The sequence below is a fragment of the Dendropsophus ebraccatus genome, chromosome 8, assembly GCF_027789765.1.
Source record: "Dendropsophus ebraccatus isolate aDenEbr1 chromosome 8, aDenEbr1.pat, whole genome shotgun sequence".
NCBI lineage: Eukaryota > Metazoa > Chordata > Amphibia > Anura > Hylidae > Dendropsophus > Dendropsophus ebraccatus.
The window spans coordinates 15,730,828-15,748,377 of NC_091461.1; the positions used below are offsets into that span (position 1 = coordinate 15,730,828).

The 17,550-nt window shown below is 46.4% G+C and overlaps 2 protein-coding genes across 5 annotated transcripts in view; one reads left to right on the top strand and one right to left on the bottom strand.

Annotated features, from left to right (window-relative positions):
- Window positions 1–3,510: 3,510 nt before the first annotated feature.
- Window positions 3,511–8,016, top strand: CDCA3 (cell division cycle associated 3). Its single transcript, XM_069978850.1, has 6 exons — window positions 3,511–3,637; window positions 5,652–5,808; window positions 5,882–6,011; window positions 6,477–6,749; window positions 7,110–7,231; window positions 7,883–8,016. Exons 1-6 carry the CDS (start codon window positions 3,570–3,572, stop codon window positions 8,000–8,002), a joined length of 870 nt encoding a protein of 289 aa, XP_069834951.1. The 5' UTR covers window positions 3,511–3,569; the 3' UTR covers window positions 8,003–8,016.
- Window positions 8,017–9,835: 1,819 nt separating this feature from the next.
- Window positions 9,836–17,550, bottom strand: part of GNB3 (G protein subunit beta 3) — a 35,857-nt gene continuing 28,142 nt past the window's right edge. For 3 of the 4 annotated variants that reach the window (XM_069978851.1, XM_069978854.1, XM_069978853.1), the window contains exons 5-10: window positions 17,011–17,074; window positions 16,587–16,749; window positions 15,634–15,700; window positions 14,894–15,095; window positions 14,595–14,811; window positions 9,836–10,503 (exon numbers count right to left, since the gene is read on the bottom strand). In XM_069978851.1, the coding sequence (XP_069834952.1) occupies window positions 10,397–10,503; window positions 14,595–14,811; window positions 14,894–15,095; window positions 15,634–15,700; window positions 16,587–16,749; window positions 17,011–17,074 (820 nt within the window). In that variant the 3' untranslated portion in view covers window positions 9,836–10,396. The remainder of the gene's footprint in view (window positions 10,504–14,594; window positions 14,812–14,893; window positions 15,096–15,633; window positions 15,701–16,586; window positions 16,750–17,010; window positions 17,075–17,550) is intronic. The other variant, XM_069978852.1, reaches the window with a different exon arrangement.

Consider the following 17,550-nt stretch of genomic DNA (forward strand, 5'->3'; position numbering starts at 1 on the left):
TCACTGGTGACGGGACGGCGCGAGGCCAGAGAACACGCATGCGCGGCGGGCAATGACTGAGCGGCGCCCAGGTGTGGTACTGCGCGTGCGCGATACTCTGCGGCAGACTGTCACGTGGCGTCAGCCTAGCGGCCATGATTGATGAGGGCAAATGATGTAGGGGGCAGCTGCAATTCCAATATGTGTGCTTTTATTACTTTTATCATACAACCTAAAAACATAAATGTATTTATTTACATTTTTTTACGGCTGTAAATCAGGGATGGAGAACTTTCAGCTATACAGTTATTGCAAAACTACAATTCCCATCATGCCCGGGCAGGTTCCCCATGCCTGCTGTGCAGCAAAGAAAAGCAACCTAACTTTACTTCAAATTGGAAGAATTAAAAATGACAACATGGATCAAAATACAGTTACGAAAAAAGTGTTACCATAGGAAATGATTGTATTCATGTTACTACATGAGTTGTATCACAAAGACAACCTGCTATCTGCCTATGGACACAATGGAGGCCGGTCCATCTCATGGCTCCTCGTCAGAGATACCCCCTTTAAGGGGGTGATTAACAAAGGCTGCGCCACTGGTGCATGGTGGAGACTCTTCTCCCTGGCGTACGCCTGCCGTATCCCTCGCTCGCCTAATGGGGTGGGGGGTTTGGTCTTCTGTGCTGTTTTATCATGTTTTACACCTGCTCACGGGCATAAATCATGATACAAATCTACACCTGCTCTTAGTTAATACGGACGGGAAAAGCTGCGTTTAGACAGAACAATTATCGTTCGAATTTGCGCGATAACGATGGCATTTGAGCGATAGTTGTTCCGTGTAAACATAGCGAACGATCAAGCGACGAGCGAGAAATCGTTCATTTTGTTCTTTGAACATGTTCTCAAATTGTCGTTGGTCAATCGCAAAAAAATCGCAGATCGTTTCGTGTAAACATTTTTTCACCAATTTACCCTATGTGTGAGATAGGCTTAAGCAATCGCAAGACGATCGCAATACGATTTTTCCATACGATATATCGTTCCGTCTAAACGCTGATCGTTATAAAAACAAATCTTTATTTCAAAATCGTTAATTGTACGATCGGGCGAATTATCGCTTTGTGTAAATGCAGCATAAGACTTGTGTACTTGTACGCTGATCTTCATAAATGTCCCCCTAAGTGTCCAGTTTGTCACAGGGACCTGTCTGCTGAGACCCCTATACATCAGGAGAACAAGCAGGGAGAGGTGCTTTCAATCATCTCTGTCTATAAGAGTATGTTCACACTGAGGAATTGAAGAGGAATCTGCTCTTAATTTCTGCTTGAAATTCCCCCCTCTAAAACATGAACAAAGCAATGTCCCATTGTGTTTAATGGAATTACAAGCAGAATTTTCCGCCCCAGATCCGCTTTCCACCCATTGACATGTCATTTCTTTGGGCAGATTCGGTGAAAGGAATCCTAAAAAAAAGTCAATGGGGGCTTAAATTCCGCTTGAATTCCGCTCAAAGGGAGGGTTCACACCACAGAATCCGTACTGATAAGTTCTGGCGGATTCTGTCGCTCGTACCCGCTCAGGGCAGTGCGCATCTCCACCTGTCCCATAGACTCAATTCTATGGGCGTGCGAACTCCCCCGTCTGCTGGAAGAAATTACGTGTCTCTGTCACAAGCAATCATTTATATAGGGAGATCAGGTCAGCAGCCATTGAATGTTTATAGCCCCCTTCACCTTATAAACTGTCACACATTGACAGGCAATGAAAGCACTGTGAGCTGAGCTGTATTGCGAATCAAAATAACATACAGAAACCGCACCGCACTCTCTTTGATACCGTGGTTAGGTGCCCTGATAAGGGATTCCTCAATCCAAAAATCACAGCACTCATACAGTAGTCTGCAGGTGACGTATCTTTATTCCAGTGACTCTATTGACATAATCCAACCAGATCAATATTTGCAAAGACAAGGTAAGTGTATTGCACATATTGATCTGGTTGGATTATGTCAATAGAGTCACTGGGATAAAGATACGTCACTTGCAGACTACTTTATGATTGCCGTGATTTTTGGATCTTGTATTCAGCGATCAGTCCTGCCCTGAATGGACTCCTCATTCTCTCACCTATCTGTATATAGGAAACTAGATTCTTGGAGTTCTGGGCTTATTCCCACTCTCCTTGTGTTTCACGTAATGTGGGACTAAACCCTAAACACTATAGGAGGTGAAATTGCTGATCTCCAGCCGGATACATTGCAGCAAACTACTGGGAGATTTGTGCAGCTGTCCTGCTCACAGAGCATTGGTGGTGGTGGTGGTGGTGGGGGGGTGTTCCGACCTCCTTACCCCCCACCAATCTCCAGATCAGCTACCGTCTTCATTGTCATGAATACAGCCGCAGGGACGGCACGCGACCTGCGCATCTATTCATTCCTATGGAGCCACTGCAAATATATGAGTAAGCACTTTCTGGCAGCTCCGTAGGAATGAATAGAGCCGTGTTCTACCTGTGGCTGTATTCATAACACAGAAGCCAGGAGCCAATCTGGAGATTAGTGGGGGTACAGAGGTCGGACCCCTGCAATCCCTTACTTTTCTCTTATCCTGTGGACAAGTTAAACCAGGAAGCGGCCTGGAACCGGGGACCTGAGCGCCGTGATGCAGGACCCGCCGATGGATTCGGGGAGGTGAGTGGGCGTCTTTTCTCTCGGCCACCCCCCCGCTGGAATACACCTTTAATGGAACTGAGATGGAAAAAAAACCCCACCCAAACTGGAGACAAGAGTGGTGCTGTCTCTGGAAGAAAGCGGACATGTTTTTCTAATGCTAAATGACTCCTTTAAGGAGTTGTAGTTGGGAGATCACAGGGCACTTGCCTGAACACTCAGCCCCATCTAATATGTTATTGCTGATCATGTCTGGCTTATAAACTGCAAGTGTCAGAATAAACAAGAACCACAGCTCCGGAGGGAATTGTGCGGCTCTGTTTGGCCCACAGAGAGTTTACACATTGTATATGTGGTGGAAGACTGAGGAAAGTGGGAGGTCACAGATAGGAAATACACAATAAGCACAGGGTTGAGTTTATTTGATCCTATTATGTTTAGACTCGAAGGACTGTACAATATATGGCAGTCTGGAAGGCTAGACGCCCAATGTAAACAACGCACTACATTACAGGTCCGAATCACGTGACCGGCACCATCTAGTGAGAAAAAAAATCGTTTGCAATAAAATTTGTCGGCATTGCAGCAGCCATTTTGTTGAGTATTCCCTTTACCCTTACTAATTATGGTCTCTGACAAAATGGCTACCAGCGGCGGTTAGCGAGCTGGAACTACTGTACTTTCATTTAGAATCCCTAGAGGCCATAACAAAAAGCTGATAGGGGCGGACTCAAGTTTTTTCTCCTGACCAACCGTGTGTCAGAGCGGTTACCATGACGTCCAAGTAAGCCAATCACGAGCAGTCATTGTGATTCAGGGCGGTCCGTTTGTTATTGGTAGACTCGAAGGGCAGGACGTTATGTAGCCAATCGGAGCGGGCGTCGCTTGTGATTGGCTGCGGCGCGCAGTTTGAATGTTGCAGTTCGGAAGTTGGCTTAGCAGATGTTGTGATCGCTGCACACGGTACCGGGAGGCTGCACGGTGAGTGGGGCAGGGAGCGGCTATGTGCCGTAGGGGGGCTGGGTAGCGGACTAGAAAGCTTAAAGGGTTTTTCCATTAGAGACAGCTGTGTTTTTTGTGTGTTTTAGGCTGGGGGAGACTGGGGGTGGCTGCTTACATGGCTCCCTCCATCATGGGGCATGAATGATTATACAGGTGGGGTCTCTCCTGCAGTATATATGTAGGGGGGGGGGTCTCTCCTGCAGTATATATGTAGGGGGGGGGGGTCTCTCCTGCAGTATATATGTAGGGGGGGGGGGGTCTCTCCTGCAGTATATATGTAGGGGGGGGGGGTCTCTCCTGCAGTATATATGTAGGGTTGGGGGGGGGGGTTGTCTCTCCTGCAGTATATATGGAGGGGGGGGTCTATCCTGCAGTATATATGGAGGGGGGGGGGTCTCTCCTGCAGTATATATGGAGGGGGGGGGTCTCTCCTGCAGTATATATGGAGGGGGGGGGGTCTCTCCTGCAGTGTATATGGAGGGGGGGGTCTCTCCTGCAGTATATATGGAGGGGGGGCTGTCTCCTGCAGTATATATGGAGGGGGGGGCTGTCTCCTGCAGTATATATGGAGGGGGGGGGGGTCTCTCCTGCAGTATATATGGAGGGGGGGGGTCTCTCCTGCAGTATATATGGAGGGGGGGGGGGTCTCCTGCAGTATATATGGAGGGGGGGGGGGTCTCCTGCAGTATATATGGAGGGGGGGGGGGTCTCCTGCAGTATATATGGAGGGGGGGGGGGGTCTCCTGCAGTATATATGGAGGGGGGGGGGTCTCCTGCAGTATATATGGAGGGGGGGGGTCTCCTGCAGTATATATGGAGGGGGGGGGGTCTCCTGCAGTATATATGGAGGGGGGGGGGGTCTCCTGCAGTATATATGGAGGGGGGGGGGGGTCTCCTGCAGTATATATGGAGGGGGGGGGGGGTCTCCTGCAGTATATATGGAGGGGGGGGGGGGTCTCCTGCAGTATATATGGAGGGGGGGGGGGGGGGGTCTCCTGCAGTATATATGGAGGGGGGGGGGGGTCTCCTGCAGTATATATGGAGGGGGGGGGGGGGGTCTCCTGCAGTATATATGGAGGGGGGGTGTCTCTCCTGCAGTATATATGGAGGGGGGGTGTCTCTCCTGCAGTATATATGATGGGGGGGGGGGTCTCTCCTGCAGTATATGGGGGGGTCTCTCCTGCAGTATATGGGGGGGGGGGGTCTCTCCTGCATTGGTCACAATCCTGCTGCTTTGCCACTAGTCATAGTGAATGTGTTTGCCACACAACCTGCTGGAGACGTGTGTCCTGCACCATCACAGACATTACTATTACTCAGTGCCTGGTCACATGCTCCCCGGGACCACCACTGATCGCAGGAATAGAGGCAGTTGCCGTGCACGTGCTCGGACGCTACTTTATTAATTCTCTATGGGTTTCTGAACATTTCCGAGCACCGACCTCTCCTGTGGTTCCATAGACAATGGCTGGGGTGATGGATCTCCTGCCCGATTGCTCACCCGATCCTCGCTGATCACCACATCCTCGATGAAAACTGTCAGCAGTTCTAAGCTACAAAAACTCCTGACCTATAAAGCTTGCATGACCGCAATATATTCCTCTACTGCTACAAGTGTCAAGGAGGCGGGCCCTTCTTTGTTCATGCATGGAGCTCCCACAGCTTTTTTTGGCTCCTCCCTTCAGCCATGTTCATTAGCACTAGCGTCTTCTGATAGGATGCCGGAGCTGTCACTCATACATAGGAGGCTGGACTAGGAAAACTGTCAGGAAGCTCTGTGCACAAAGAAAACCCCGCCTCTATGACACCTGTAATGATCAAGGCCTAGAACAGTGTTTTCTTGGTCATGGACAAGCTACATGACTGAGACCTAAGTTATAACTCTGCTCCGTCCCCTGATGTCTATGGGGCTGACATAGCGCACAGGTGGAATTATAGGGAATACGTTGCTCTATGTTGATGTTCTCCGTTCACTAACCATCTCCCCCCACAGATTAGTGATTCGGGTTTGTGACCTTTACAAGATGGGAATAGCCGATTCCAGAGCGCAGCAGCAGGTGACCCCGTCCCGTCCACTGCGTAACCGCCACCTGGCAAATGTGATTGACCCCCGCTCCCCCTCGGTGGGGATCCCCAGGACGCCTATTGAGGTTGGTGCAGTGACATCAGGTTATTTCTATTGTATTTCTCCATTGAGATCCATCTAACCTCCTCCCTCTGCAGGTCGGGGAGTCTCCGCGCCGCTCTCCTGCGATAGCACCAGAGGATGAAGTGACTGAGCCCGCCATCATAAGTGATCCCCGCTCCCCCACACAAGGGATCACGCGCACCCCGCTGCGTCCTACTCTACATGGTGAGTGCACCCCTATACCTCCTCCCCAGACCCTGGATTATGGCTCTGCCTACACCTATACACTAACAGACTGCAGCTGTGTGAGCACGACTAGGAAGGGTTTTCAGTCTATGAATGCTTCCATTCATTGACAGCAAGCTGAAATTCTTATAGTGAAATGAGATGATGATCATTGAAGGCACCTACCAGCCTAGTGGGACTACAGTAACTTATTCCTTGGCCAGTGATGTGATGTGATGTGATGTCATGACATGATGATGTCATCTAAGGCTGGATTATACCACCTGACCCCTTACTTGGAGGCATTATGAAAGCTGAGTTGTAATGGCAGCCATATTGGTTGTCACCCACCGGTCCCATAGACAGATAACTAAGAATAGGCTAAAGAGGACGACTGAAGGACATCTATTGAGAGAGATATAGGGTAAGACCCTATTAACCCTGTAATTGTCTTTCCTTTTCCAGCCTCCTTGAATCTTCTGGCTAAGCAGCTCAGCGAGGTCTTTGTCTCAGAGGATTCTGGGATTGAGGGCAGTCCGGAAGCCAATAAAGAAGATCCAGCTGAGGCTCCAGAAGACAAAATGGTGAATGAAGCTTCTCCTCCGCCTGCTGAGGAAGAAGCGAAGGTGCCGGAGGCCGCAGAAGAAGCGGCCATCTCTCCTACTGTAGCTCCGGCTGAGCCGACTCCACCCATCGGGAACCTACAGAAACCACGGGGCAAATCTCCTCATGCAGCAGGTGATGTCATCGACCATTGTGAAGACTCTTTAAGGGAGATTTATCAAACATGGTGTAAAGTGAAACTGGCTCAGTTGCCCCTAGCAACCAATCAGATTCCGCTTTTCATTCCACACAGGCTCTTTGGAAAATGAAAGGTGGAATCTGATTGGTTGCCAGTTTCACTTTACACCATGTTTTATAAATCTCCCCCTTTGGATTTACCAACATCTGGCTTTAGAGTGGCTGCAAACCTACAATTCTGAAGGCTGTCGGGGCATAAGAGTTGTAGATTTGCAACCACTGAAGAGCCATAGTTTGAGCTTTTAGGCCTCGCTGTGTGACTACTCTCGCTGAACTGGATCTCGACTTCTTCTACAGGTACAAAGAACAACGTTCGCCAGCGACCCAAGAAATCATTGGTCTCCAATGCTAATGGCCGGTCGCCATTGAAAATCCTGCAGGAGGACAACTCGCCCAGCACAGCCGTGCAAAACAGACAGGTAAGAGTGTGAGCACACGAAAAATCGGTACCCAGTGCAAAATGGCAGTGCCCATAGCATCCAAGAACATCTGGGAGAATCCAAGCTACTTAGTTAAAAGGGGTTGTTCACAAAAAAATCTTTTAAATCAACAGGTTTCAGAAGGAGCCAGAGATTTTTAAATCACTTCTATTAAAAAATCTCCAGTCTTCCAGTAGTTATTGGCTGCTGTATGTCCTGCAGGAAGTGGTGTATTCTTTCCAGTCTGGAGAGGAGAGGTTTTCTATGGGGATTTGCGGATTTGCTGCTGTTCCTGACATGGACAGAGGTGGCAGCAGAGAGCGCAGTGTCAGACTGGAAAGAATACACCACTTCCTGCAGGACATACAGCAGCTGACAAGTACTGGAAAACTAGAGAATTTTTAATAGAAGTAAATTACAAATCTATATAAGTTTCTGACACTAGTCGATTTAAAAAAAAAAACAAAAAAAACAAGAGAGAAACAAAAACTACTAGCTACTTCTAAAAACAGCGCCACCCCTGTCCTGAGGTTGTGTGTGGTATTTTAATTCAAGGAGGGAAACCTAGCTTTAATCAGTGTAAAGGGTTACTGTTCTGTCTTTTGTTATTGGGATGATTTGGTTATTTTGGCTTCTCTTTCCTGTTTGTAGGTGAAAAAGATCCCCTTCCAGTCTGAACAGCCTTCTATCAGGAGCCTGAAGATCTCTCACTGCAGTTGGGAGCTGTCCCATAATAAGGAGAACGCACAGTACACGCAGAGCGAGAGCTAAGCCCCCCCCCCCCCCCCCCCCCCCCCCCCATTATAGATGATGGCTGTATATACCGTATGTCTGTACTTGCTGCTGCCTCTATACTTGTACACTACTCATGTAAATATTTCTTATTCTGTGTCTGTGAATTTCAATGTTGGACCAAAATAAATGTGATTTTATTGACCTAAATTTACAAGAATATAACTACTATGATATCCATCCAATAGAGAAAAAGAGCTAGCACTCACAATCTGCTGCAAACATAGTCCATTTTATTCGGGGTTCAATTCAGTATGTGAATGGGGGAGGGAGGTAGAGGCAGGTGCGTCTAGGGGTGATGCACCTGCCTCTACCTCCCTCCCCAGTCACATGCTGAATTGAACCCCGAATAAAATGGACTATGTTTGCAGCAGATGGTGAGTGCTAGCACTTTTTTTTTTTTTCCTCTCTATTGGATGGATATGCTATGTCTTATGTACAGCCGTATGCACCACCTGGCTGTGCTAGTGCCTAGATGTCCTCAGCTGAACTGTCCTACGCTATGAGTGTACGTTAGCCATATTTGCTCCTATTGGATCTATTACTACTATAATACTGCTCCTATATACAGGAATATAACTACTATAATACTGCCCCTATATACAAGAATATACCTACTATAATACTGCTCCTATATACAAGAATATAACTACTATAATACTGCTCCCTATATACAAGAATATAACTACTATAATACTGCCCCTATATAAAGGAATATAACTACTATAATACTGCTCCTATATACAAGAATATAACTACTATAATACTGCCTCCATATACAAGAATATATAACTACTATAATACTGCTCCTATATACAGGAATATAATTACTATAATACTACCCCCTATATACAAGAATATAACTACTATAATACTGCTCCTATATACAGGAATATAACTACTATAATACTGCCTCCTATATACAGGAATATAACTACTATAATACTGCTCTAAATACAAGAATATAACTACTATAATACTGCTCCTATATACAGGAATATAACTACTATAATACTGCTCCTATATACAGGAATATAACTACTATAATACTGCCCCCTATATACAGGAATATAACTACTATAATACTGCTCCTATATACAGGAATATAACTACTATAATACTGCTCCTATATACAGGAATATAACTACTATAATACTGCCCCTATATACAGGAATATAACTACTATAATACTGCCCCTATATACAGGAATATAACTACTATAAGCACAAGCAAATAGATGTGTTGGCACTATCAGTAACCCGTAATTTGTGTGGGGCTGTATATGTTTTCAGGTTAAGTGTCTTTGTGAGATGAGGAGCGTTGTAGTCTTTGTTGACTGAGTAATCTCAGTGACATTCATGCATTACAGTGGTGCTCAGCGTAAATGAGAAAGCAGTTCATTTAATCAGCACAAGCCATTGAGGAAGTAAAGACCAGCGGCACTCACCGGGTTAATGCAGTGGTGATGATTTATTGGTACGATGTCATCTTGCAGATAAGCTCAGGGCAGGGGGAGACAGGTCCAGAGGTGCTGTGCACCTCTGGACCTGTCTCCCCCCTGCCCTGAGCTTATCTGCAAGATGACATCGTACCAATAAATCATCACCACTGCATTAACCCGGTGAGTGCCGCTGGTCTTTACTTCCTCAATGGCTTGTGCTGATATAACTACTATAACACTGCTCCTATATACAAGAATATAACTACTATAATACTGCTCCTATATACAGGAATATAACTATTACACAGCACCAACAGACATGGAGAGAAGCATGAACACAGTCCAAACCAGCTGCAATCCTGAGATTTAATAAAACAATATGTCAGTCTGAAAGATGCCAAAATCTTTGGCTGCCGTGACCTAAAATAGATTTTATTTTCCTCTTTCTATAAAACACAAACCGGTTGAAAAAAGTGACAGAAAAAGGGAAGAGGCTTCAGTAAAATAAATTAAGTAGATTTCCACACAGATGTCAACGTAGTTTGCAGCAGGAGTAGAGAAGAATAGTGGGGGAGGGGTGGGGAGTGGATCAGGGAGGATTTATTTTGGGGTAACAGCTGCTATATAAGGGGGGGGGGGGGTCCTAGGGACTGGTCCAGTCATCAGCCGCTGTAAGCACTGATATCTAGGTGCAGTGTGTACAGCAGCCACTAGGTGGCAGTGTTATGTTTGCATTTTATTTGCACATTCTCCTGCAGTTCTGCCGAAGCTAAGTGTCATACAGCAAACCCAAGCGGGTGCCTGGCATGAGGGGGGGATGCTGGTGCAGCTCAGCCTTGGTGGAATAAGATGCTATTTAGGGTATTCTCAGGGCCGGGGGGAGGTAAGTTTAGGGGACCCTGTCTCTGCTGCATGAAGCATCCTGCAAAAATTTAGTTCCAGATCTTGAGGAAACTATCCCACGAGCCTGTGGCCACCGCCATCCCATCTGAGGTGACACCGAGGCAGCTGACACGGTTGTCGTGACCTGAGAGCACACCTGTAAAATGATCAAAAATGAAAAGTTATAGTACTGCGATAACTCATAGGAGTTCTGTTAAACATTTCCTCTAATTCTCTGCAGCTGTTTCTTAGTAATATTTTCTGGAAAAGCTGGGTGACATCCAACGTGGCTGCCATCTTGCCTCCTGTTTACTTCCCATGCAGCTCTTATAAATATTTATTGGTTTTGGAAAGATGGGAGATGTCTGCCATGACAGCTTGCCAGCTCTATCTAATTATCAGAACTGCAGACATGGGCAGAAAGCTGATATAACATGATACCTGTCTCTTAGCTGATGGCTATTTGCAAAGTTATAAAATCATGTTTGTTTGCCAATCTCTGAGTTGTAGGGGCCAGACTGATCTGCAGCACAGCATGCCTCCTCCCTCCCTCCCCTACCCCACCTTGTTTGGCTTCTGGTACGTGCACTTCAATCATGCAGGCAGGGATTGGGCATGCATACTGCAGCTCAGCCCAGCCTCTACAGCTCTTGAACATGATTTTACAACTGCAACTAATGGTGCATTTACACAGACAGATTTATCTGACAGATCTTTGAAGCCAAAACCAGGAAGAGACTATAAACAGGGATTAGGTCATAAAGGAAAGACTGAGATTTCTCCTTTTTTCAAATCCATTCCTGGCTTTGGCTTCCGAAATCTGTCAATAAATCTTTCTGTGTAAACGCACCCTAAGAGACAGGTATTATTTGATTAATCAGCTATCTGCAGCTCTGGGCTTGATATAAAGCAGATTCTGTTTAAGCAGTTTCTTATGGTCCTTTTACACGGAACGATTTATCGTTCGTATTTGCACGATAACGATCGAATTCAAACGATAATCGTACGTGTAAACGCAGCGAACGATCAAACGACAAGCGATAAATCGTTCATTTTGATCTTTCAACTTGTTCACAAATCATCGTTGATCGTTCGCAAAAAATTCGCAGATCGTTCAGTGCAAACAGTCTTTCAATGATTTCACCTATGTGTGAGATAGGCTTAAGCGATCGCATAGCGAATTTTCCATACGATGTATCGTTCCGTCTAAACGCTGATCGTTCTAAAAAAAACATTGTTCATTCAAAATCGTTAATCGTGCGATCGGGCGAATTATCGCTCCGTGTAAAAGTACCATTAGTTACATCTGTTTTGAGGAAAGCTCTGTGACATCAGCCATATCCGCCATGATAGATTCTACAGAGCTTTTTGCCTGAGTATATATAGGCGCTTTCTAAGGGCGATTTTACATGTCCCCAGTCTGACCATGGGTCTACAGATCTGAACTGAGGGCATCATACACTGCTCAAAAGAAAAAAAATAAAGGGAACACTTAAACAACACAATATAACTCCAAGTAATGCTGCGTTTACACGGAGCGATAATTCGCCCAATCGATCGTTTAACGATTTTAAAGCAACGATTTGGTTCTTATAACGATCAGCGTTTAGACAAATAAATCGTAAGAAAAATCGTTAATGTGATCGTTTTCAAGATCGTTTAAGCCCATCTTTTACATAGGGTAAATTGGTAAAAGACTGTTCACACGAAGCGATCAGCGAATTTTCGACAAACGACTATTTAAGAACATGTTGAAAGATCAAAATGAATGATTTCTCGCTTGTCGTTTGATCGTTTGCTGTGTTTACACGGTACGATTATCGCTCAAATGCGATTGTTTATGCGAAAATAAGGGTAGCATAAGGGTAGCTTCACACGTACCGACTCGCAGCGTTAATAACGCTGCGAGTCGGCTAGGTCCTGGCAGATTACTTTCACTACATACACGCAGCGGTCTGAACGACCCCTGCGTGTATGTATTTCTGCCGGCCGCTTAACCCCTTCAGCTCCCGCTCTGTATACATTACTTGTCCTTGCTGCACGGGGTCCCGGCGTTCTGCTCTCCTGCCCGGCCAATCAGTGGCTGCGGCAGGGCAACACACTGATTGGCCGGGCGGGAGAGCAGTACGATGGGACCCCTCTGCAGCGAGGAGAGGTAATGTATACAGAGCGGCAGCTGAAGGGGCAATGAGAAGATTTCATTCATTCAGATCTAGGATGTGTTAATTTTTTGAGCAGTGTAGTTTGGGTCAGTAAACCTTGCCCCAATTGTTGTTCTTAGTGGCGGTCACATGACCTGTATGTGATGGAGCAATGGCTGCCATGGGTATAATGTTACCGCAGGCGGCATTGACATATTACAGCTCAGTCACCAATAGCCATTATTATTATAACCTTTCCTATTCACAATGGGGAGTTATCAATGCAATCGCCAGTGTAAACGCGTCTCCAGGGTCAGCTGAATAGAACGGGCGTGACAGCGTCTTGTTGCCGTCTCTTAAGAACAAAGAAACCACATTGTGAATTGCTGAGGAAGGCGGCGATACATTCATTACTAGTGGAGGAACCGGTTTGTGGAGCCATAGGAGTCAGAGGTCGTCATTACTGACCACAATAGGACAAGGTGAGGGCTAGAAATACACAGCAGGCCTCATAGCTGACAACGATGGCGTCATTGTTTCCCATAGCAACCAATCACAGGTCAGAGTTCATCCTCCCATAGCAGCTTGGGAAAAGAGAGCTGATCTTTGGTTGGTTGCTATGGTGCCATCGTATGTGTAACCTGTGCATCACATCACATGACTAAGGCTGTGAAACATGGACGGTCAATGCCTGTCCTAGACTGTTTCCCTGCACGGCATGTTGCATCAATATCATGCGGGGAGCGATACTGAGCAATACATGGCAGCTGTCCATATATGCAGGGGCGTACCTACCACTATAGCAGCCATAGCGGCTGCTATGGGGTCCGCCGCATCAGGGTGCCCCATGGCCTGCTCCTGCAATACACTGGGCCCCCTGAGCCGTCATCATTTGCAGCACCGGGTGGCCCTGCTGGTTTCCTGGGTTTTGCAAATGTCCCTTTAACTGCAAGCACTCCTGACCAGAGCTAGCAGTTATGTAGTTATGACTTCACTTGACCGTTTAGTGGTCAGTCGGGGGGGGGGCAATCAAATGTTTGCTATGGGGCCCAGCCATTTCTAGTTATGCCCCTGCATATATGCACAGTTATATTTGTTATATATGTAGTAGGCAGTGTGGTCTGGGATTTGTTATGATGTGGGGGGGGGGGGTCAGGTCTGGGGTCTGTATATATGGGTGGTCTTGGATTTGTATTGATGGGGGTCGGGTCTGGGGTCTATATAGATGGGTGGTCTGGGATTTCTATTGATGGGGGGGTCGCGTCTGGGGTCTGTAATGATTGGAGCTAGGTGTGGGGTCTGCGTAGATGGAGGTTTGATCTTGGGCCTGTATAGATGGGTGGTCTGGGATTATTGATGGGGGGGGTCGGGTTTGAGGTCTGTATAGATGGGTGGTCTGGGATTGTTAAAGGGGCGTCAGGTCTGGGGTCTGTATAGATGGGTGGTCTGGGATTTGTATTGATGGGGGGGTCAGGTCTGGGGTCTGTATCGATGGGTGGTCTGGGATTTGTATTGATGGGGGGTCGGGTCTGGGGTCTGTAATGAAAGAAGCAGGGTGTGGGGTCTGCATAGATAGGGGTTTGATCTTGGGTCTGTATAGATGGGTGATTGGGATTTGTATTGATGGGGGGTTGGGTCTGGGGTCTGTAATGAAAGAAGCAGGGTGTGGGGTCTGCATAGATAGGGGTTTGATCTTGGGTCTGTATAGATGGGTGATTGGGATTTGTAAGCAAAATGGCCATGTTACTTGCTTGCTACGTGGCAGCTGCCAGATATTATGGGCTCCACTTTTTTAGACCTGTTTTGGATATTTTCTCTCCTAACATTCTATCACTTGGTCCAAGGAGGAGAGATGTCTCCTCAGTGTCCATGATACAGTTTCCCATCTATGGGCCATAGATATAAAGACGTTGCCCATGTGATGCCAGATGATTTTTTTTCTGTTGGGCATCCCGAAAGAATAACTCCAATCATTGGTCTCCAGATGGTCTATTGTCACCGGCCTGGTACATAGTCATGTATATGTACATACATGCCTGAGGTCCTGGACTATTAAGAACCAAGAGATTGGTCATAATATCATAAGGCGGAGAAAGAGACAACTCACCAACTCTTTCACACTTTAGTGAATCCCATATGTTGCAGTTGAAGTCATCGTAACCGGCCAGGAGGAGGCGGCCGCTGCGGGAGAACGCCACGGAGGTGATGCCGCAGATGATGCTGTCCTGAGAATAGACGCTGAGCTCCTGGTCAGCACGCAGGTCGAATAAGCGACATGTGGCGTCATCTGAACCCGTGCAGATAGCCTGACCACTGGGGAAGAACTGTAAGGGGGGATGGAGGTTAGACCACCATGGTTTTCTTACTTTCACAATTTTATTTTTTACTGCCCATTCCCATACTCACACAGATGGCGTTGATGTCTGACTCGTGTCCAGTGAACGTCTGTCTGCATTCGCCTTGTCGCACGTCCCACAGCTTGGCGGTTGCGTCGCAAGCTCCAGAAATGAAGAGGTTGAAGTCGGGAGACACGGCCAGACTCATGCAGTCTCCTGTGTGGCCCATGAACACCGTCTTCTGCTGACCAGTCTCAATGTCCCACAAAGCACTGGGGGGAGAACAAGGAGGGTGAGATAAATAACATGGAGGCCTAGAGCTGTCTCTGCTATGGGGGCTTTGGGGCTCATTCTGATTTGATCCCCCATATATCAGGCTGATTACAGGGGATCCCTGCAGGCGGACACTTGATCATGAAGGAAAAACTTTATAGAGAAAACCATTACCGGCACTACCCTTCAGACACAGCTTTTGTTAGATAGTGGAATGAGGTTGCATATAACAAAAAGGTGTGTACAGGGTGCTCCTCATGAAATACAAAAATAAGCTATCACAGCTGTTTCACACGCATGCACGCTTCGTCAGACGAAGCGCGCATGTGCGTGAAACAGCTGTGATAGCTTGTGTGAATTAGGGGTTAGCGTCCAAGCCCGCTACAGATGGACCTGCCGAAATTTTAAAATTCATATGAAATAAAGCTTGCACGTTAGTACGGTGAGTGCCCTCTTATCTTTTTCTCCTTGCTGGATGTTATCATGAAGGAATCCTACTAATGAATAAGTATTATCCATAGCGGAGAACCTACTTACCAGGTGGTGTCTCCTGAGCTGGTTACAATCTGGTTATCATCCAGGAATCTACAGCAGGAAAGATAACCTGCAGATTATAGAGAAAAAAATGAGAATATTAAATCCTATCTCCAAAAAAAGTGTCACCCTAACAGGAAGCTGAGGTATAAGCTGCTGATTGCAGGTTTCTGTAAATCCTGTAAAGCGACTTTGGTTGATCCTATGCTGCCAATAGCTGTTACTGATACTGTACTATTGGATCAGGGCTAGTGAGATAGAAGGGGAGAGAGGAAAGAACGAGAGGCATCAGGTCACTGGGCAGTAAGGGGACGGTAACGGTGGAGCCCCGCTTGCACACTGCACTTTTCTGTTCACAGATGGGTGTCCTGAGCAGTGCACCCCATTCATAAAACCTCTTTAAAGGGGTACCCTGTTGAAATTTCATAAAGTTATCCAGATTTGTAAATTACTTCTATTTAAAAATCTCCAGTCTTCCAGTACTAATCAGCTGCTGTATGTCCTGCAGGAAATGGTGAATTATTTCCAGTCTGACACAGTGCTCTCTGCTGCCACCTCAGGAACTGTCCAGAGCTGGAGAGGTTTTCTATGGGGATTTGCTGCTAACCTAGAGATAGGACAGAGGTGGAAGAAGAAAGCTGTGTGTCAGATGAGAAAGAATGCACCACTTCCTGCAGGACATACAGCAGCTGATAAATACTGGTAGGCTTGAGATTTTTTAATAGAAGTAAATTACAAATCTATATAACTTTTTGACACCAGTTGATTTAAAAGAAAACCCTTTTTCCAGCTGGATTACCCCTTTAAGGCCCTTCTCTGGACTTGGATACTGATAGCCCTGATTCCCACTAGAGATAAAAGTCGGACCTCCACCGAAGTCCTAAACATAAGCTATCAATGGCCACAGACCTGCACATTCCCCTTTGGCGTCACCTCCATAAGAGGTCGGCACTGACCTGTGTGAGCCGCCAGCTCCCTGCTGACCCTGACATTTCCCTCGCGTGTCTTCAAATTGTAGATGGAGCACATATTGTCCAGACCACCGCATGCAACAAAGTTACCAGAGGGTGCATAGGCGCAGGTCATCACCCAGGAAGATCTCAGAGGGATAGCATGAACCTAGAAGAATACAGGAGCCATGAAGATGGAGTCGGCGGAGATTATACAATTCAATAGAAGGATCACATGATGGGGCAGATGGAGCAGGATGGATGAATTTATCTCATATCTGAGACCATGAGGGTCAGTTCATATATCGATATATTTGTGTCCACACCGATATAAGCTGAGTAAACAATGCTATGATATGGGAATGTAAGGATGAAAGGTGCAATGTCCGAATCATGACTAGGCCAGACTGTTATAGAGAGCAAGACTCACCTTGTTTGTTGTATATGTGTCCCATACGATAAGCTTTCCATCTTGGGAGGCGCTGACCAGGAGCCTGGATGACATAATACACCATATAGTTTAAGAATTGCAGACCAACAACATGAACCGACCACTGCACATAGCCATAATACAAATCTTCTATACGTAGAACACATCACCAACCACTGGACATAGCCATAATACAAATCTTTTATACGTAGAGCACATCACCAACCACTGGACATGGCCATAATACAAATCTTCTATACGTAGGGCACATCACAACCACTGGACATGGCCATAATACAAATCTTTTATACGTAGAGCACATCACCAACCACTGGACATGGCCATAATACCAATCTTCTATACGTAGAACACATCACCAACCACTGGACATGGCCATAATACAAATCCTCTATACGTAGAGCACATCACCAACCACTGGACATGGCCATAATACAAATCCTCTATACGTAGAGCACATCACCAACCACTGGACATGGCCATAATACAAATCTTCTATACGTAGAGCACATCACCAACCAC

What these genes read in the sequence shown, in the direction of transcription:
- CDCA3 (XM_069978850.1), top strand. Translation starts at nt 3,570, where the DNA reads ATGTTGCAGTTCGGAAGTTGGCTTAGCAGATGTTGTGATCGCTGCACA. An exon ending in GCTGCGTCCTACTCTACATG is followed by an intron (nt 6,012 to 6,476) that starts GTGAGTGCACCC and finishes TTCCTTTTCCAG; the next exon opens with CCTCCTTGAATCTTCTGGCT. An exon ending in CAAATCTCCTCATGCAGCAG is followed by an intron (nt 6,750 to 7,109) that starts GTGATGTCATCG and finishes CTTCTTCTACAG; the next exon opens with GTACAAAGAACAACGTTCGC.